The sequence below is a fragment of the Salvelinus alpinus genome, chromosome 5 (genome assembly GCF_045679555.1).
Source record: "Salvelinus alpinus chromosome 5, SLU_Salpinus.1, whole genome shotgun sequence".
NCBI lineage: Eukaryota > Metazoa > Chordata > Actinopteri > Salmoniformes > Salmonidae > Salvelinus > Salvelinus alpinus.
In genome coordinates this window covers 103,020,069-103,042,885 of record NC_092090.1, presented here as the reverse complement: position 1 = coordinate 103,042,885, position 22,817 = coordinate 103,020,069, and the positions used below count along the sequence as shown (strand labels likewise).

Sequence of the window (22,817 nt, the reverse complement as noted above, 5' to 3'; positions counted from 1 at the left end):
TATTTTTTATAATGTATCTTTCTAAACAAATGAACATACTTTACATCACTGAAACTGCCCTTCATAAACCACCGTCATTGCCAGCAAGACATTAGCTACATGTTAATATTCAGAATACAGTTGACTGGATCTCAGTGAAGACGCAAACTTTGGGCCTAAGGTAAACATTTCTCTGCATCTGGCGAAACCTCAACACTTTGACCTCCCATTGAAGGCGTGACGTTGTCAGAGGGATAGTTAGATATGAAATAGAAAGGAGGCAGCGATCTGCATGACTACAGTGTCACAAAGTCATCTATCTAGTTGTCGCGTGCTGCCGAAGACTAAGGATAGTCCCTCAAAAGTGAAGGTATGTAATCCTATACCGACTGTTGCCACGACTCGGGCTGCCACGTGCATATTGTAGTGATACTTGCTATATGAGCTATGTTACAATTCACACCAAGTGGGTTTACCCTATAGGCGAAATGGGTAGCATGGCCATGTACCTTTCACTCGAAAGACCCGTGTTCGCTTCCAACTCCGTCCGTTTGCTACTGTACTTTGTTTTGAGTGAGGTGTGTTTGGGTGAACTTTGCCAGTTAATTGTGTATTGACAATCAAATAGGATGTTGTCAAAGGGGTTCTGTCTGGAGGGAACAGTGGATGAGAAACAGCAGAAAAGACCTTGTCATTTTGTCCCGACAGATAAAACATCAGCACTCGCGGTGCCGACCTCCATTTGTCTCGGACATTCTACAGCTGAAACCCATCATTACTGAACTCTTATGAAAATGAACGGTGGCAAAAAGAAGTAAGTGACTTAAATGTTATTAATATTATAGATCTTTCTCAACAAAGTGAACATCTTTGTCTTGTAACTATTTCAAAGTAAATAGCATTTTGTAGAATAAATGTCATTTTCATGCGTAAAGTAGAAATCCGAATCCCAAAGAATGTTTGGGAAAACATTTGTGAATGGTTGAGCATTAATCTTTACATGATTAACAAACTGTGTGACTTATTTCAATGCAAATATTTATTGCAGTGATTGTTTTTGCCAACCAGTTAATAGCCTTTAGTACCCTCCTCGACCTCTGCAATTCTTGTTTTAGACATAAGAAATGGAGAGAAAAGTTTAACATCAATAACAGCCATTTATTCTTGAACTAACAGCCCCAAAGACTAACGTCTATGTTATTGTACGAAGGCATAGATCATTTCCAAGGTAGCCTATAATATTGTATGGAACTGTCCTCTACATTATATAGTATGGAACTGTCCTCTACATTATATAGTATGGAACTGTCCTCTACATTATATAGTATGGAACTGTCCTCTACATTATATAGTATGGAACTGTCATCTACATTATATAGTATGGAACTGTCATCTACATTATATAGTATGGAACTGTCCTCTACATTATATAGTATGGAACTGTCATCTACATTATATAGTATGGAACTGTCCTCTACATTATATAGTATGGAACTGTCCTCTACATTATATAGTATGGAACTGTCCTCTACATTATATAGTATGGAACTGTCATCTACATTATATAGTATGGAACTGTCATCTACATTATATAGTATGGAACTGTCCTCTACATTATATAGTATGGAACTGTCCTCTACATTATATAGTATGGAACTGTCCTCTACATTATATAGTATGGAACTGTCCTCTACATTATATAGTATGGAACTGTCATCTACATTATATAGTATGGAACTGTCCTCTACATTATATAGTATGGAACTGTCCTCTACAATATAATGTATGGAACTGTCATCTACATTATATTGTATGGAACTGTCCTCTCTACACTATATTGTATGGAACTGTCCTCTACATTATATTGTATGGAACTGTCCTCTACATTATATTGTATGGAACTGTCCTCTACATTATATTGTATGGAAGTGTCCTCTACATTATATTGTATGGAACTGTCCTCTACAATATATTGTATGGAACTGTCCTCTACATTATATTGTATGGAACTGTCCTCTACACTATATTGTATGGAACTGTCCTCTACATTATATTGTATGGAACTGTCCTCTACAATATATTGTATGGAACTGTCCTCTGCATTATATTGTATGGAACTGTCCTCTACATTATATTGTATGGAAGTGTCCTCTACATTATATTGTATGGAAGTGTCTTCTACATTATATATAGTATGGAACTGTCCTCTACAATATATAGTATGGAACTGTCCTCTACATTATATAGTATGGAACTGTCCTCTACATTATATAGTATGGAACTGTCCTCTACATTATATAGTATGGAACTGTCCTCTACATTATATAGTATGGAACTGTCCTCTACAATATATAGTAAGCTACTGTCCTCTACATTATATTGTATAAGGGCACATGGCGTGACCCAGATGCAGACACGGGAGGCAGATGGTTCGAGTCTCTGAATTTTATTATAATCCAAGTGGCAGGCAAGAGAATGGTCATGGACAGGCAAGAGAATGGTCATGGACAGGCAAGAGAATGGTCATGGACAGGCAAGAGAATGGTCATGGACAGGCAAGAGAATGGTCATGGACAGGCAAGAGAATGGTCATGGACAGGCAAGAGAATGGTCATGGACAGGCAAGAGAATGGTCATGGACAGGCAAGAGAATGGTCATGGACAGGCAAGAGAATGGTCATGGACAGGCAAGAGAATGGTCATGGACAGGCAAGAGAATGGTCATGGACAGGCAAGAGAATGGTCATGGACAGGCAAGAGAATGGTCATGGACAGGCAAGAGAATGGTCATGGACAGGCAAGAGAATGGTCATGGACAGGCAAGAGAATGGTCATGGACAGGCAAAAGATCATAACATGGTCAGAGTCCAGGAGGTACGGAGTGGCAGGCAGTATGGTAAGGCAGGCGGGTTCACAGTCAAGGCAGGCAAGGGTCAAAACCGGGAGGACTAGCAAAAGAGAAATAAGAAAAGGCAGGAGCATGGTAAACCACGCTTGTTGGGTTGACATGACAAGACGAACTGGCAACAGACAAACAGGGAACAGCGAAATAAATACCCAGGGACTAATGGGGAAAACGGGTGACACCTGGAGGTGGGTGGAGACAATCACAAAGACAGGTGCAACAGATCAGGGCTTGACAATATTGTATGGTGTTGTCCTCTTCATGATGCATTGTATGGAACTGTCCTCTACATTATATTGTATGGAACTGTCCTCTACATTATATTGTATGGAACTGTCCTCTACATTATATTGTATGGAACTGTCCTCTACATTATATTGTATGGAACTGTCCTCAATACTCTATTGTATAGAACTGTCCTCTACACAATTTTTTTATATTTTTTTTATTTTACCGTTATTTTACCAGGTAAGTTGACTGAGAACACGTTCTCATTTGCAGCAACGACCTGGGGAATAGTTACAGGGGAGAGGAGGGGGATGAATGAGCCAATTGTAAACTATTGTATGGTGTTGTCCTCTTCATGATGCATTGTATGGAACTGTCCTCTACACTATATTGTATGGAACTGTCCTCTACATTATATTGTATGGAACTGTCCTCTACATTGTATTGTATGGAACTGTCCTCTACACTATATTGTATGGAGTTTACCTCCAAAATAGTTGTTTTCCCATGATAATCTGAAAACAGAAATGTACTCAATCACAACCAATGGAATATTAATCCATATCAGTGAATGAATACCATGTTGTCCTAATGTTGTATTGACCAGTATAATATTAATCTAATATTGTCCTAATGTTGTATTGACCAGTATAATACTAATCTAATATTGTCCTAATGTTGTGGTATTGACCAGTATAATATTAATCTAATATTGTCCTAATGTTGTATTGACCAGTATAATACTAATCTAATATTGTCCTAATGTTGTGGTATTGACCAGTATAATACTAATCTAATATTGTCCTAATGTTGTATTGACCAGTATAATATTAATCTAATATTGTCCTAATGTTGTATTGACCAGTATAATATTAATCTAATATTGTCCTAATGTTGTGGTATTGACCAGTATAATACTAATCTAATATTGTACTAATGTTGTGGTATTGACCAGTATAATACTAATCTAATATTGTCCTAATGTTGTGGTATTGACCAGTATAATACTGATCTAATATTGTCCTAATGTTGTGGTATTGACCAGTATAATACTAATCTAATATTGTCCTAATGTTGTGGTATTGACCAGTATAATATTAATCTAATATTGTCCTAATGTTGTGGTATTGACCAGTATAATATTGATGTAATGTTGTCCTAATGTTGTGGTATTGACCAGTATAATACTAATCTAATATTGTCCTAATGTTGTGGTATTGACCAGTATAATACTGATCTAATGTTGTCCTAATGTTGTGGTATTTTACCAGTAAATGAGGTCAGCTGATGCTCAGTGTGAACGACCTAGATTTGATCTGTCGGTTTACTCATCTATCTTTCATGAGATCAACTCCATCATGCTCCAACATTTCAACTGGATGTATTTAAAGTCAATGTCATCTGCTATTTCTACAAATGAAAATTAATTGGTTTATTCTCAGCAAAGTGGCCTGTCGTTGTTCTGGAATTCTAGTTATTTCAGCAGTTAGTACTGGGATCTAAATTATTTTTTATTGTACACACTGTAAACTGACGTTTGAACTGCCCTTTCTCCCTGGGAACAGTGCCATTGTTTATGCATTGAGTTAGGAAGCAGTAGATAGCTGATACGCTGTCAGGTAAACTGTCAGCTAGACTGTCAGTTAGACTGTCAGGTAGACTGTCAGGTAGACTGTCAGTTAGACTGTCAGGTAGACTGTCAGGTAGACTGTCAGGTAGACAGCAGTAGAGAGGTGATACGCTGTCAGGTAAACTGTCAGTTAGACTGTCAGGTAGACTGTCAGCTAGACTGTCCACTAGACTGTCAGGTAGACTGTCAGGTAGACTGTCAGTTAGACTGTCAGGTAGACTGTCAGATAGACTATCAGCTAGACTGTCAGGTAGACTGTCAGGTAGACTGTCAGCTAGACTGTCAGGTAAACTGTCAGTTAGACTGTCAGGTAGACTGTCAGGTAGACTGTCAGGTAGACTGTCAGCTAGACTGTCAGGTAAACTGTCAGTTAGACTGTCAGGTAGACTGGCAGGTAGACTGTCAGGTAGACTGTCAGGTAGACTGTCAGGTAGACTGTCAGGTAGACTGTCAGTTAGACTGTCAGGTAGACTGTCAGTTAGACTGTCAGGTAGACTGTCAGGTAGACTGTCAGGTAGACTGTCAGCTAGACAGCAGTAGAGAGGTGATACGCTGTCAGTTTGAAGTTAATGAAAGTCATTGAGTAAAGCACTATCATTGTCATAAACGATGTTTCAGCCTGATTCATGTTCCAGGACCGATGCGTTTGTTCTGTTTGTGTTCTTTGATGCATGCTTCTATAAATGCTTCTATATATATATATTACAGATCCAGACTCGTTTCAAACCTTACAACATATTTTCATACCACTTTAGTTTACATCAATGTTCATTATAATATATCACATGAACAAGAGTTGACAGAAGGAGGATTTGTGGATGTCAAGTTGAGCTGTAGTTTTGGGGAATTCAGCCTGTTATGCCTGTAGATGTTCCATAGGTGGCAATGGAGGTAGGAAGAGAGCACTGCTAAATGGAGAAACACGGAGAAAACAACAAAGTATAGTTCAACATTTTATTGAGAGGGAATCAGGTAATTAGAAATATTGAAACAGAGAAATGACTTGGAACCTTATCTAATAATAATATTGTTCAATGATGTAGATGAGATCATTGCAAAATACACTGAGTATACTCAACATTAGGAACACCTGCTCTTTCCATGACACAGAAAGACCAGATAAATCCAGGTTAAAGCTATGATTCCTTACTGATGTCACTTGTTAAATCCACTTCAATCAGTGTAGATGAAGGGGAGGAGACAGGTTAAATAAGGATTTTTAAGCCTTGAGACAATTGAGACATGGCTTGTGTATATGTGCCATTGAGGGTGAATGGGCAACACAAAATATTGAATTGCCTTAGAACGGTGTATGGTAGTAGGTACCAGGCACCCTTGTTAAGAGCTGCAACACTGCTGGGTTTTCACGCTCAAAAGTTTCCTGTGTGTATCAAGAATGGTCCACCAACTAAAGGACATCCAGCCATCTTTACACAACTGTGGGAAGCATTGGAGTCAACATGGGCCAGCATCCCTGTGGAACGCTTTAGACACCTTGTAGAATCCAGGCCCCAACAAATTGAAGCTGCTCTGAGGGCAAAAGGGAGGGGTGCAACTCAATATTAGGAAGGTGTTCTTAATGTTTGGTAAACTCAGTGTACGTTCTTGAGACTCATCCTCTCTTGTTCCCTTCTGGTCTATCAGGGAATGTTGCAACATTGTTGAAGTAGAGCGTGTACAGTGTGACTGTCTATTAACTCAGTAATAATGTTAGTGACTGTGTCTATTAACTCAGTAGTAATGTTAGTGACTGTGTCTATTAACTCAGTAGTAATGTTAGTGACTGTGTCTATTAACTCAGTAATAATGTTAGTGACTGTGTCCATCAGGTCAGTAGTAATGTTAGTGACTGTGTCCATTAACTCAGTAGTAATGTTAGTGACTGTGTCTATTAACTCAGTAGTAATGTTAGTGACTGTGTCTATTAACTCAGTAATAATGTTAGTGACTGTCTATTAACTCAGTAATAATGTTAGTGACTGTGTCTATTAACTCAGTAATAATGTTAGTGACTGTGTCTATTAACTCAGTATTAATGTTAGTGACTGTGTCTATTAACTCAGTAGTAATGTTAGTGACTGTGTCTATTAACTCAGTAATAATGTTAGTGACTGTCTATTAACTCAGTAATAATGTTAGTGACTGTGTCTATTAACTCAGTAATAATGTTAGTGACTGTGTCTATTAACTCAGTAATAATGTTAGTGACTGTCTATTAACTCAGTAATAATGTTAGTGACTGTGTCTATTAACTCAGTAATAATGTTAGTGACTGTCTATTAACTCAGTAATAATGTTAGTGACTGTGTCTATTAACTCAGTAATAATGTTAGTGACTGTCTATTAACTCAGTAATAATGTTAGTGACTGTGTCTATTAACTCATTAATAATGTTAGTGACTGTCTATTAACTCAGTAATAATGTTAGTGACTGTGTCTATTAACTCAGTAATAATGTTAGTGACTGTCTATTAACTCAGTAATAATGTTAGTGACTGTGTCTATTAACTCAGTAATAATGTTAGTGACTGTCTATTAACTCAGTAATAATGTTAGTGACTGTGTCTATTAACTCAGTAATAATGTTAGTGACTGTGTCTATTAACTCAGTAATAATGTTAGTGACTGTCTATTAACTCAGTAATAATGTTAGTGACTGTGTCTATTAACTCAGTAATAATGTTAGTGACTGTGTCTATTAACTCAGTAGTAATGTTAGTGACTGTGTCTATTAACTCAGTAATAATGTTAGTGACTGTCTATTAACTCAGTAATAATGTTAGTGACTGTGTCTATTAACTCAGTAATAATGTTAGTGACTGTGTCTATTAACTCAGTAGTAATGTTAGTGACTGTGTCTATTAACTCAGTAATAATGTTAGTGACTGTGTCTATTAACTCAGTAATAATGTTAGTGACTGTGTCTATTAACTCAGTAATAATGTTAGTGACTGTGTCTATTAACTCAGTAATAATGTTAGTGACTGTCTATTAACTCAGTAATAATGTTAGTGACTGTGTCTATTAACTCAGTAATAATGTTAGTGACTGTGTCTATTAACTCAGTAGTAATGTTAGTGACTGTGTCTATTAACTCAGTAATAATGTTAGTGACTGTCTATTAACTCAGTAATAATGTTAGTGACTGTGTCTATTAACTCAGTAATAATGTTAGTGACTGTGTCTATTAACTCAGTAGTAATGTTAGTGACTGTGTCTATTAACTCAGTAATAATGTTAGTGACTGTGTCTATTAACTCAGTAATAATGTTAGTGACTGTCTATTAACTCAGTAATAATGTTAGTGACTGTGTCTATTAACTCAGTAGTAATGTTAGTGACTGTGTCTATTAACTCAGTAATAATGTTAGTGACTGTGTCTATTAACTCAGTAATAATGTTAGTGACTGTCTATCAACTCAGTAATAATGTTAGTGACTGTCTATTAACTCAGTAATAATGTTAGTGACTGTGTCTATTAACTCAGTAGTAATGTTAGTGACTGTGTCTATTAACTCAGTAATAATGTTAGTGACTGTGTCTATTAACTCAGTAGTAATGTTAGTGACTGTGTCTATTAACTCAGTAGTAATGTTAGTGACTGTGTCTATTAACTCAGTAATAATGTTAGTGACTGTCTATTAACTCAGTAATAATGTTAGTGACTGTGTCTATTAACTCAGTAATAATGTTAGTGACTGTGTCTATCAGGTCAGTAATAATGTTAGTGACTGTGTCCATCAGGTCAGTAATAATGTTAGTGACTGTGTCTATTAACTCAGTAATAATGTTAGTGACTGTGTCTATTAACTCAGTAATAATGTTAGTGACTGTGTCTATTAACTCAGTAATAATGTTAGTGACTGTGTCTATTAACTCAGTAGTAATGTTAGTGACTGTGTCTATTAACTCAGTAATAATGTTAGTGACTGTCTATTAACTCAGTAATAATGTTAGTGACTGTGTCTATTAACTCAGTAATAATGTTAGTGACTGTGTCTATTAACTCAGTAGTAATGTTAGTGACTGTGTCTATTAACTCAGTAATAATGTTAGTGACTGTGTCTATTAACTCAGTAATAATGTTAGTGACTGTCTATTAACTCAGTAATAATGTTAGTGACTGTGTCTATCAACTCAGTAATAATGTTAGTGACTGTCTATTAACTCAGTAATAATGTTAGTGACTGTGTCTATTAACTCAGTAGTAATGTTAGTGACTGTGTCTATTAACTCAGTAATAATGTTAGTGACTGTGTCTATTAACTCAGTAGTAATGTTAGTGACTGTGTCTATTAACTCAGTAGTAATGTTAGTGACTGTGTCTATTAACTCAGTAATAATGTTAGTGACTGTCTATTAACTCAGTAATAATGTTAGTGACTGTGTCTATCAGGTCAGTAATAATGTTAGTGACTGTGTCCATCAGGTCAGTAATAATGTTAGTGACTGTGTCTATTAACTCAGTAATAATGTTAGTGACTGTGTCTATTAACTCAGTAATAATGTTAGTGACTGTGTCTATTAACTCAGTAATAATGTTAGTGACTGTGTCTATTAACTCAGTAGTAATGTTAGTGACTGTGTCTATTAACTCAGTAATAATGTTAGTGACTGTCTATTAACTCAGTAATAATGTTAGTGACTGTGTCTATTAACTCAGTAATAATGTTAGTGACTGTCTATTAACTCAGTAATAATGTTAGTGACTGTGTCTATTAACTCAGTAATAATGTTAGTGACTGTGTCTATTAACTCAGTAATAATGTTAGTGACTGTGTCTATTAACTCAGTAGTAATGTTAGTGACTGTGTCTATTAACTCAGTAATAATGTTAGTGACTGTGTCTATTAACTCAGTAGTAATGTTAGTGACTGTGTCTATTAACTCAGTAATAATGTTAGTGACTGTGTCCATCAGGTCAGAAGTAATGTTAGTGACTGTGTCTATTAACTCAGTAATAATGTTAGTGACTGTGTCTATTAACTCAGTAATAATGTTAGTGACTGTGTCTATTAACTCAGTAATAATGTTAGTGACTGTGTCTATCAGGTCAGTAATAATGTTAGTGACTGTGTCTATTAACTCAGTAGTAATGTTAGTGACTGTGTCTATTAACTCAGTAATAATGTTAGTGACTGTGTCTATTAACTCAGTAATAATGTTAGTGACTGTGTCTATCAGGTCAGTAATAATGTTAGTGACTGTGTCTATTAACTCAGTAGTAATGTTAGTGACTGTGTCTATTAACTCAGTAGTAATGTTAGTGACTGTGTCTATTAACTCAGTAATAATGTTAGTGACTGTGTCTATTAACTCAGTAGTAATGTTAGTGACTGTGTCTATTAACTCAGTAGTAATGTTAGTGACTGTGTCCATCAGGTCAGTAATAATGTTAGTGACTGTGTCCATCAGGTCAGTAGTAATGTTAGTGACTGTGTCTATCAGGTCAGTAATAATGTTAGTGACTGTGTCTATCAGGTCAGTAGTAATGTTAGTGACTGTGTCTATCAGGTCAGTAGTAATGTTAGTGACTGTGTCTATCAGGTCAGTAATAATGTTAGTGACTGTGTCTATCAGGTCAGTAATAATGTTAGTGACTGTGTCCATCAGGTCAGTAGTAATGTTAGTGACTGTGTCTATCAGGTCAGTAGTAATGTTAGTGACTGTGTCTATCAGGTCAGTAATAATGTTAGTGACTGTGTCTATCAGGTCAGTAGTAATGTTAGTGACTGGAACCCTAAGGTCATATGTCATCTTCAATAAGAACTGACTTGCTTAGTTAAATATAGGGGGGGAAATGCACTGTATACTAACTTCTATCCTTCAACCATAGTGCAAACTAGCACCCTTCAACCATAGTGCAATATTATCATGCACACTAACTAGCACCCTTCAACCATAGTGCAATATTATCATGCACATTAACTAGTACCCTTCAACCATAGTGCAATATTATCATTCACATTAACTAGCATCCTTCAACCATAGTGCAATATTATCATGCACACTAACTAGCACCCTTCAACCATAGTGCAATATTATCATGCACATTAACTAGTACCCTTCAACCATAGTGCAATATTATCATGCACATTAACTAGCACCCTTCAACCATAGTGCAATATTATCATGCACACTAACTAGTACCCTTCAACCATAGTGCAATATTATCATGCACATTAACTAGCACCCTTCAACCATAGTGCAATATTATCATGCACATTAACTAGCACCCTTCAACCATAGTGCAATATTATCATGCACACTAACTAGTACCCTTCAACCATAGTGCAATATTATCATGCACACTAACTAGCACCCTTCAACCATAGTGCAATATTATCATGCACATTAACTAGTACCCTTCAACCATAGTGCAATATTATCATGCACATTAACTAGCACCCTTCAACCATAGTGCAATATTATCATGCACATTAACTAGTACCCTTCAACCATAGTGCAATATTATCATGCACATTAACTAGCACCCTTCAACCATAGTGCAATATTATCATGCACACTAACTAGTACCCTTCAACCATAGTGCAATACTATCATGCACACTAACTAGCAAACTAGCACCCTTCAACCATAATGCAATATTATCATGCACATTAACTAGCACCCTTCAACCATAGTGCAATATTAGCATGCACACTAACTAGTACCCTTCAACCATAAGCAATATTATCATGCACATTAACTAGCACCCTTCAACCATAGTGCAATATTATCATGCACACTAACTAGTACCCTTCAACCATAGTGCAATATTATCATGCACATTAACTAGCACCCTTCAACCATAGTGCAATATTATCATGCACATTAACTAGTACCCTTCAACCATAGTGCAATATTATCATGCACATTAACTAGCACCCTTCAACCATAGTGCAATATTATCCTGCACACTAACTAGTACCCTTCAACCATAGTGCAATATTATCATGCACATTAACTAGCAAACTAGCACCCTTCAACCATAATGCAATATTATCATGCACATTAACTAGCACCCTTCAACCATAGTGCAATATTATCATGTACATTAACTAGTACCCTTCAACCATAGTGCAATATTACCATGCACACTAACTAGTACCCTTCAACCATAGTGCAATATTATCATGCACATTAACTAGCACCCTTCAACCATAGTGCAATATGATCATGCACATTAACTAGCACCCTTCAACCATAGTGCAATATTATCATTCACATTAACTAGCACCCTTCAACCATAGTGCAATATTAGCATGCACACTAACTAGTACCCTTCAACCATAGTGCAATATTAGCATGCACACTAACTAGCACCCTTCAACCATAGTGCAATATTAGCATGCACACTAACTAGTACCCTTCAACCATAGTGCAATATTATCATTCACATTAACTAGCTCCCTTCAACCATAGTGCAATATTATCATGCACACTAACTAGTACCCTTCAACCATAGTGCAATATTATCATGCACATTAACTAGCACCCTTCAACCATAGTGCAATATTATCATGCACACTAACTAGTACCCTTCAACCATAGTGCAATATTATCTTGCACACTAACTAGTACCCTTCAACCATAGTGCAATATTATCATGCACACTAACTAGCACCCTTCAACCATAGTGCAATATTATCATGCACACTAACTAGTGCCCTTCAACCATAGTGCAATATTATCATGCACACTAACTAGTACCCTTCAACCATAGTGCAATATTATCATGCACACTAACTAGTACCCTTCAACCATAGTGCAATATTATCATGCACACTAACTAGCACCCTTCAACCATAGTGCAATATTATCATGCACACTAACTAGTACCCTTAAAACAATAATGTCAGATTCTAGAGATTCACATGAGTTATAAGATAATATGCTTCAGTTTAAGGCCTTTGTGCAGGGAACCAAAGTCTAATGAATCATGGATGGCATGTCACTATATTTTAATCTGAGGTATTGATAGCGGGAATCGTTGCTTACTGCTGTAAATGAGAATGTGTTCTCAGTCAACTTCCCTGGTAAAATAATGGTAAAATAAAAATACATTTAAAAATCACTCAACCTTATGCTATAAGTTACTCTAAGGCTATACAGCTATAAGTTCCTATAGACCTTTTTTGGAATGTAAACAATAACAAACTGTCACGACTCTGACCGAGGCAGGCTCTCCTTCCCGTTCGGGTGGCGCTCGGCGCTCGTCGTCACCGGCCTATTAGCTGCCACTGATTATTTTCTCCCCCTCCCTATGTGTTTATTGGTTACACCTGTTTTCATTTGTTGGTAATTAGTTGGGCTTATCAGTCAGCCGGCCCGCCCGGTTCTTTGTGCGGGATTGTTAGTTGGTAAGCGTGGTGTTTGTTTTGAACTACGTGTCTACGTGGTTACTGGACTGCTTTCATTACCCCCGTGTCTGGGGTAGTTTTATGTGAGCACCCAGTGTATTAGAAGGGTGGCTTTAGTTTCTCAGTGTTCATTAAAAGGAACATTTGTTATTGCACCCTCTGTTTCTTGCGTTTGACTTCGCACTCCGACACCCAGTCCTTACACAAACCTGTTTATGACGCGCGGCCCCACTACACATCCGGCTAGCTACACTGTAACAAAATGTATACTTTTTGCTAACAGGAAGTAACTTACTGTAAGCCAGTTACCTGTAAGAAAAGAAGCCATTCAGAGGGTGACAAAATATTGAAGTGTCTTTGAACGGGGTATGGTAGTTGGTGGAAGGCCCACCGGATTGAGTCTGTCAAGAACCGCAACGCTGCTGGGTTTTTCATGTTCAACAGCTTCCTGTGTGTATCAAGAATGGTCCACCACCTAAAGGACATCCAGCCATCTTGACACAACTGTCGGAAGCATTGGAGTCAACATGGGCCAGCATCCCTGTGGAACGCTTTAGACACCTTGTAGAGTCCATGCACCGACAAATTGAGGCTGTTCAAAAGGGTGGTGGGGTGCAACTCAATATTAGGAAGGTGTTGCTAATGTTTTGTACACTCAGTGTATGTTCCTTGGTAAAAAGTACACTACATGACCAAAAGTATGTGGACACCTGCTCGTGGAACATCTCATTCCAAAATCATGGACATTAATATGGAGTTGGTCTCCCCTTTGCTGCTAAAACAGCCTCCACTCTTCTGGCTTTCCACTGGATGTTGGAACATTGCTGCCCAGACTTCCTTCCATTCAGCCACAAGAGCATTAGTGAGGTCGGGTACTGATGATGGGCGATTAGGCCTGGCTCGCAGTCGGCGTTCCAATTCATCCCAAAGGTGTTTGATGGGGTTGAGGTCAGGGCTCTGTGCAGGCCAGTCAAGTTCTTCCACATCTCGACAAAACATTTCTGTATGGACCTCGATTTGGGCATGGGTGAAACAGGAAAGGGCCTTCCCCAAACTGTTGCTGGACAAGCTGGAAACGTTGGAAAAGTGGCATCCTATGACGGTGCCACGTTGAAAGTCACTGACCTCTTCAGTAAGGCCATACTACTGCCAATGTTTGTCTGTGGAGATTGCATGGCTGTGTGCTCAATTTTATACACCTGTCAGCAACTGGTGTGGCTGAAATAGCCGAATCCACTAATTTGAAGGGGTGTCCATATACTGCTGTATACATAGTGTACAGTATGTACATGATGGCACTGCAGAAATACCGATTCACCCCCTACCCCCAAGAAGTTGCAAGTTCAAATCCCCAGAGCATTATTGCGCACTTTATGTCAAGTGTCCTTAAGCACTGCAATGTTTAATTTGGTGTTGTCAGATAGTCACACAATAATTGACTTGATATTGGGCAACATTTAGAAAAGTGCAGAAATGTATTCTTGCCAATAAATCTGTTGCCAATCTCTGTCACTCCCACACATAAGGGTTGCATGGCAGGACATTTCAGGTTGCTGGCAACCAAGAAGTTGTGTGTTCAAATCCCAGTGGAGCTAGAGTCCCAAGTGTGCTAATTTTATTGAATTACATATCCTGTAAAATTACGATAACTTACTGGCTACTGAGTTACAGTAAAAATACAGTCAATATAATTTACAAGAGTATACTGTAATCAGAATACAGCAGTATGCTGTCCTTTTACAGCAATAACATCTTCAAGTTGTTGGCATATATACTTTATTTTTATTGTGTATTCTCACAAACCTGGTGGCGCAGCAGGAAATTCAGGTTGTTACCAACCAATAGGGTTAGGAATCCTAAGTGAGGTGTAGTCACAATTAATTAGACCTCAACAGCATTCTGTCCTTTTACAGAAAAATCCCTTTCATTTAGCTGTAAAAACAAAGTCACTTATTGTATATTTATTGCACTTCTCTGCAACCAGTAGTGTACCGTAAAATTACAAGACATTTTTAATAGTGCATTTATCTGTACCATACTGTAAAAAAACAGTACCAAAGATTACAGTAGGATTATTTATAACAGTAAAATGACTACAGTAGTGTTATTGGTACCATCATTCAATTACAGTAACAGTATTGGATACCGCAAAATACAGTACTGTCACATACAATCCATGTCTCAATTGTCTCAAGGATTAAAAATGCTTCTTTAACCCGTCTCCTCCCCTTCATCTACACTGATTGACGTGGATTTAACAGGTGAGATCAATACGGGATCATAGCTTTCACCTGCATTGGCCACTGGTTGTTGCTTATTTATAAAACCCTCTTAGGCCTCACTCCCCCCTATCTGAGTTATCTACTGCAGCCCTCATCGTCCACATACAACACCCGTTCTGTTGTTAAAAGTCCCCAAAGCACACACATCCCTGGGTCGCTCGTCTTTTCAGTTCGCTGCAGCTAGTGACTGGAACGAGCTGCAACAAACACTCAAACTGGACAGTTTTATCTCAATCTTTTCATTCAAAGACTCAATCATGGACACTCTTACTGACAGTTGTGGCTGCTTTGCGTGATGTATTGTTGTCTCTACCTTCATGGCCTTTGTGCTGTTGACTGTGCCCAACATTGTGTTGTGCTGCTACCATGTTGTACTGCTGCAATGTTGTGTTGCTACCATGTTGTTGTCATGTTGTGTTTCTACCATGTTGTTGTCATGTTGTGTTGCTACCATGTTGTTGTCATGTTGTGTTGCTACCATGTTGTTGTCATGTTGTGTTGCTACCATGTTGTTGTCATGTTGTGTTGCTACCATGTTGTTGTCATGTTGTGTTGCTACCATGTTGTTGTCATGTTGTGTTGCTACCATGTTGTTGTCATGTTGTGTTGCTACCATGTTGTTGTCATGTTGTGTTGCTACCATGTTGTTGTCATGTTGTGTTGCTACCATGTTGTTGTCATGTTGTGTTGCTACCATGTTGTTGTCATGTTGTGTTGCTACCATGTTGTTGTCATGTTGTGTTGCTACCATGTTGTTGTTATGTTGTGTTGCTACCATGTTGTCATGTTGTGTTGCTACCATGTTGTTGTCATGTTGTGTTGCTACCATGTTGCCATGTTGTGTTGCTACCATGTTGTCATGTTGTGTTGCTACCATGTTGTTGTCATGTTGTGTTGCTACCATGTTGTCATGTTGTGTTGCTACCATGTTGTCATGTTGTGTTGCTACCATGTTGTTGTCATGTTGTGTTGCTACCATGTTGTTGTCATGTTGTGTTGCTACCATGTTGTTGTCATGTTGTGTTGCTACCATGTTGTTGTCATGTTGTGCTGCTACCATGTTGTTGTCATGTTGTGTTGCTACCATGTTGTTGTCATGTTGTGTTGCTACCATGTTGTTGTCATGTTGTGTTGCTACCATGTTGTTGTCATGTTGTGTTGCTACCATGTTGTTGTCATGTTGTGCTGCTACCATGTTGTTGTCATGTTGTGTTGCTACCATGTTGTTGTCATGTTGTGTTGCTACCATGTTGTCATGTTGTGTTGCTACCATGTTGTTGTCATGTTGTGTTGCTACCATGTTGTTGTCATGTTGTGTTGCTACCATGTTGTTGTCATGTTGTGTTGCTACCATGTTGTTGTCATGTTGTGTTGCTACCATGTTGTTGTCATGTTGTGTTGCTACCATGTTGTCATGTTGTGTTGCTACCATGTTGTTGTCATGTTGTGTTGCTACCATGTTGTTGTCATGTTGTGTTGCTACCATGTTGTTGTCATGTTGTGTTGCTACCATGTTGTTGTCATGTTGTGTTGCTACCATGTTGTTGTCATGTTGTGTTGCTACCATGTTGTTGTCATGTTGTGTTGCTACCATGTTGTTGTCATGTTGTGTTGCTACCATGTTGTTGTCATGTTGTGTTGCTACCATGTTGTTGTCATGTTGTGTTGCTACCATGTTGTTGTCATGTTGTGTTGCTACCATGTTGTCATGTTGTGTTGCTACCATGTTGTTGTCATGTTGTGTTGCTACCATGTTGTCATGTTGTGTTGCTACCATGTTGTTGTCATGTTGTGATGCTACCATGTTGTTGTCATGTTGTGTTGCTACCATGTTGTTGTCATGTTGTGTTGCTACCATGTTGTTGTCATGTTGTGTTGCTACCATGTTGTTGTCATGTTGTGTTGCTACCATGTTGTTGTCATGTTGTGTTGCTACCATGTTGTTGTCATGTTGTGTTGCTACCATGTTGGTGTCATGTTGTGTTGCTACCATGTTGTTGTCATGTTGTGTTGCTACCATGTTGTTGTCATGTTGTGTTGCTACCATGTTGTTGTCATGTTGTGTTGCTACCATGTTGTTGTCATGTTGTGTTGCTACCATGTTGTTGTCATGTTGTGTTGCTACCATGTTGTTGTCATGTTGTGTTGCTACCATGTTGTGTTGAGCGGTTAACAACATTTGTAGGACAACTAAAGTTTCATTAATAAGTCTAAATTAAGCATATAGGAGGACCTATTAAGTCTAATAGGAGTACCTATTTCTTTGTTAACCGCTCAACACAGCTTGTTAGACACTAAGAAAGCTTTGTTGTAGAGCGTTTAACACAATTAAACATAATAAGTTATTTCGTCACTTTAGTTGTGATACAAACCTTATCAATGGTATGTTATCTATGATCCAAGATGGAGTAGCAGTGCAGACGTTTTTTGTTCGTCCTCTCGTGTACTTTTGTATTTTTCATCTTTGTTTGTATATATTTCAATTTTATTTTCAATCTCTTTTCCATTTTAATTCAATTATACCTTCCAGTAACCTGCCTCACCCAATGTGATACGGAACCGCTATTATTTTACATTTTTAGACCTTATAGCCAGAACCACCTAGCCATCAGAAGCATGTTGTGTTGCTACCATACTGTGTAGAGATACTCTTAATGATCGGCTATGAAAAGCCAACTGACATTTACTCCTGAGGTGCTGACTTGCTGCACCCTCGACAACTACTGTGATTATTATTATTTGACCATGCTGGTCATTTATGAACATTTGAACATCTTGGCCATGTTCTGTTATAATCTCCACCCGGCACAGCCAGAAGAGGACTGGCCACCCCTCATAGCCTGGTTCCTCTCTAGGTTTCTTCCTAGGTTTTGGCCTTTCTAGGGAGTTTTTCCTAGCCACCGTGCTTCTACACCTGAATTGCTTGCTGTTTGGGATTTTAGGCTGGGTTTCTGTACAGCACTTTGAGATATCAGCTGATGTACGAAGGGCTATATAAATACATTTGATTTGATTTGATCTGCTAACCATGTGTATGTGACCAATAAGATTTGATTTGACATTTTCATTGACATTGGTGTCATATTGGCTTAGATATGATGGGAGATTTGAATTTAACATTGCGTTTCTACTAGGGCTGTGGCGGTCCGGGAATTTTGTCAGTTGTTTATTGTCTTCCAAAAGACTGCTGGTCTCATTGTAAATGACCATGAATTAACATAAAATGTTTAGCATCTCCTGGCCTCCACGCATGCAAGCTGCATACAAGTCGCTAATGCGTGCCTGTTGTGTATTGGTATTCTAGTTTGTCCCTTTAGGGCATCTGTAGCACCCCCCTTTTTTCATACAATGCAATGCTTGACATTTTTTGTCCTGTGAAACGCAGTAAACAATGCCCATGTTAGTTTCTACTCCCGTCCAGGCTCTGTCGCAGCCGGCCGCAACCGGGAGATCCGTGGGGCGACGCACAATTGGCATAGCGTCGTCCGGGCTAGGGAGGGTTAGGCCGGTAGGGAGGGTTTGGCCGGTAGGGATATCCTTGTCTCAGTATGTATAAAAAAAAAATATATGTTATAAAATGTATGCACTCTACTGTAAGTCGCTCTGGATAAGAGCGTCTGCTCTTGGCCGGTAGGGATATCCTTGTCTCAGTATGTAAAAATGTAATAATATGTATGCACTCTACTGTAAGTCGCTCTGGATAAAGGCGTCTGCTAAATGACTAAAATGTAAATGTAAATACAGTTGGATTTGATTTGAACAACAGAAGGCTACAAGGAAGAAACGTTCTCACATTTGTGTTCATTGTTTTCGGTAGAAAGTCTGAGTTTAATTAGTTTTTTTGCTGTAGACAGACGCAAAGAAAACGTGGAGCTAGCCAGTCTAGTGATGCTAGCTAGCTTCTGATGTCACAGCAACTAGAGCCTCTAGGGACAGGAAAAAGTTTAGCTGCAGGAGAAAGTGAAGTCACTGTGAGTGAAAAGAAGAAGAAGAAAAAGGTTCTGGGAGTAAGGCACCGTCTGAAAAGTGTGAGAAAGAAAAATAATAAACCAAAAATGTCTGCATTGGTTGGAAATATAGGAACATTTGATGAATCTGTGGAACAATAGAGTTCTTACACAGAATGTATTAAGTACTTTGTGTTGGTAAATGGAATTAAAGCAGAAGTAGTTGTGCCAACATGTTTGACTGTAATGCGAGAAAAACATTCACTCTACTGCTCAACATAGTAACGCCTGAAAAACATTCAATCTACTGCTCAACATAGTAACGCCTGAAAAACATTCAATCTACTGCTCAACATAGTAACACCTGAAAAACATTCAATCTACTGCTCAGCCTAGTAACGCCTGAAAAACATTCAATCTACTGCTCAACATAGTAACGCCTGAAAAACATTCAATCTACTGCTCAACATAGTAACGCCTGAAAAACATTCAATCTACTGCTCAACATAGTAACGCCTGAAAAACATTCAATCTACTGCTCAACATAGTAACGCCTGAAAAACATTCAATCTACTGCTCAACATAGTAACACCTGAAAAACATTCAATCTACTGCTCAGCCTAGTAACGCCTGAAAAACATTCAATCTACTGCTCAACATAGTAACGCCTGAAAAACATTCAATCTACTGCTCAACATAGTAACGCCTGAAAAACATTCAATCTACTGCTCAGCCTAGTAACGCCTGAAAAACATTCAATCTACTGCTCAACATAGTAACGCCTGAAAAACATTCAATCTACTGCTCAACATAGTAACGCCTGAAAAACATTCAATCTACTGCTCAATATAGTAACACCTGAAAAACATTCACTCTACTGCTCAACATAGTAACACCTGAAAAACATTCAATCTACTGCTCAACATAGTAACGCCTGAAAAACATTCAATCTACTGCTCAACATAGTAACGCCTGAAAAACATTCAATCTACTGCTCAACATAGTAACGCCTGAAAAACATTCAATCTACTGCTCAACATAGTAACACCTGAAAAACATTCAATCTACTGCTCAACATAGTAACACCTGAAAAACATTCAATCTACTGCTCAACATAGTAACGCCTGAAAAACATTCAATCTACTGCTCAACATAGTAACGCCTGAAAAACATTCAATCTACTGCTCAACATAGTAACACCTGAAAAACATTCACTCTACTGCTCAACATAGTAACGCCTGAAAAACATTCAATCTACTGCTCAACATAGTAACGCCTGAAAAACATTCAATCTACTGCTCAACATAGTAACGCCTGAAAAACATTCAATCTACTGCTCAACATAGTAACGCCTGAAAAACATTCAATCTACTGCTCAACATAGTAACGCCTGAAAAACATTAAATCTACTGCTCAACATAGTAACGCCTGAAAAACATTCAATCTACTGCTCAGCCTAGTAACGCCAGAAAAACATTCACTCTACTGCTCAACATAGTAACGCCTGAAAAACATTCAATCTACTGCTCAACATAGTAACGCCTGAAAAACATTCACTCTACTGCTCAACATAGTAACGCCTGAAAAACATTCAATCTACTGCTCAACATAGTAACGCCTGAAAAACATTCAATCTACTGCTCAACATAGTAACGCCTGAAAACCATTCAATCTACTGCTCAGCCTAGTAACGCCTGAAAAACATTCAATCTACTGCTCAACATAGTAACGCCTGAAAACCATTCAATCTACTGCTCAGCCTAGTAACGCCTGAAAAACATTCAATCTACTGCTCAACATAGTAACGCCTGAAAAACATTCAATCTACTGCTCAACATAGTAACGCCTGAAAAACATTCAATCTACTGCTCAACATAGTAACACCTGAAAAACATTCAATCTACTGCTCAGCCTAGTAACGCCTGAAAAACATTCAATCTACTGCTCAACATAGTAACGCCTGAAAAACATTCAATCTACTGCTCAACATAGTAACGCCTGAAAAACATTCAATCTACTGCTCAACATAGTAATGCCTGAAAAACATTCAATCTACTGCTCAACATAGTAACGCCTGAAAAACATTCAATCTACTGCTCAACATAGTAACGCCTGAAAAACATTCAATCTACTGCTCAGCCTAGTAACGCCTGAAAAACATTCAATCTACTGCTCAACATAGTAACGCCTGAAAAACATTCAATCTACTGCTCAACATAGTAACGCCTGAAAAACATTCAATCTACTGCTCAACATAGTAATGCCTGAAAAACATTCAATCTACTGCTCAACATAGTAACGCCTGAAAAACATTCAATCTACTGCTCAACATAGTAACGCCTGAAAAACATTCAATCTACTGCTCAACATAGTAACGCCTGAAAAACATTCAATCTACTGCTCAGCCTAGTAACGCCTGAAAAACATTCAATCTACTGCTCAGCCTAGTAACGCCTGAAAAACATTCAATCTACTGCTCAACATAGTAACGCCTGAAAAACATTCAATCTACTGCTCAACATAGTAACGCCTGAAAAACATTCAATCTACTGCTCAACATAGTAACGCCTGAAAAACATTCAATCTACTGCTCAATATAGTAACACCTGAAAAACATTCACTCTACTGCTCAACATAGTAACACCTGAAAAACATTCAATCTACTGCTCAACATAGTAACGCCTGAAAAACATTCAATCTACTGCTCAACATAGTAACGCCTGAAAAACATTCAATCTACTGCTCAACATAGTAACGCCTGAAAAACATTCAATCTACTGCTCAACATAGTAACACCTGAAAAACATTCACTCTACTGCTCAACATAGTAACGCCTGAAAAACATTCAATCTACTGCTCAACATAGTAACGCCTGAAAAACATTCAATCTACTGCTCAACATAGTAACGCCTGAAAAACATTCAATCTACTGCTCAACATAGTAACGCCTGAAAAACATTCAATCTACTGCTCAACATAGTAACGCCTGAAAAACATTAAATCTACTGCTCAACATAGTAACGCCTGAAAAACATTCAATCTACTGCTCAGCCTAGTAACGCCAGAAAAACATTCACTCTACTGCTCAACATAGTAACGCCTGAAAAACATTCAATCTACTGCTCAACATAGTAACGCCTGAAAAACATTCACTCTACTGCTCAACATAGTAACGCCTGAAAAACATTCAATCTACTGCTCAACATAGTAACGCCTGAAAAACATTCAATCTACTGCTCAACATAGTAACGCCTGAAAACCATTCAATCTACTGCTCAGCCTAGTAACGCCTGAAAAACATTCAATCTACTGCTCAACATAGTAACGCCTGAAAACCATTCAATCTACTGCTCAGCCTAGTAACGCCTGAAAAACATTCAATCTACTGCTCAACATAGTAACGCCTGAAAAACATTCAATCTACTGCTCAACATAGTAACGCCTGAAAAACATTCAATCTACTGCTCAACATAGTAACACCTG

The 22,817-nt window shown here is 38.1% G+C and overlaps 1 protein-coding gene across 2 annotated transcripts in view; it reads left to right on the top strand.

Annotated features, from left to right (window-relative positions):
* The first annotated feature begins 241 nt into the window (after positions 1–241).
* The window catches only part of slc4a4a (solute carrier family 4 member 4a), a 249,535-nt gene continuing 226,959 nt past the window's right edge, over positions 242–22,817 (top strand). Inside the window, exons 1-2 of one of the 2 annotated variants that reach the window (XM_071404435.1) lie at positions 242–349; positions 688–793. In XM_071404435.1, coding sequence (XP_071260536.1) covers positions 768–793 — 26 coding nt within the window. In that variant the 5' untranslated portion in view covers positions 242–349; positions 688–767. The remainder of the gene's footprint in view (positions 350–687; positions 794–22,817) is intronic. The other variant, XM_071404436.1, reaches the window with a different exon arrangement.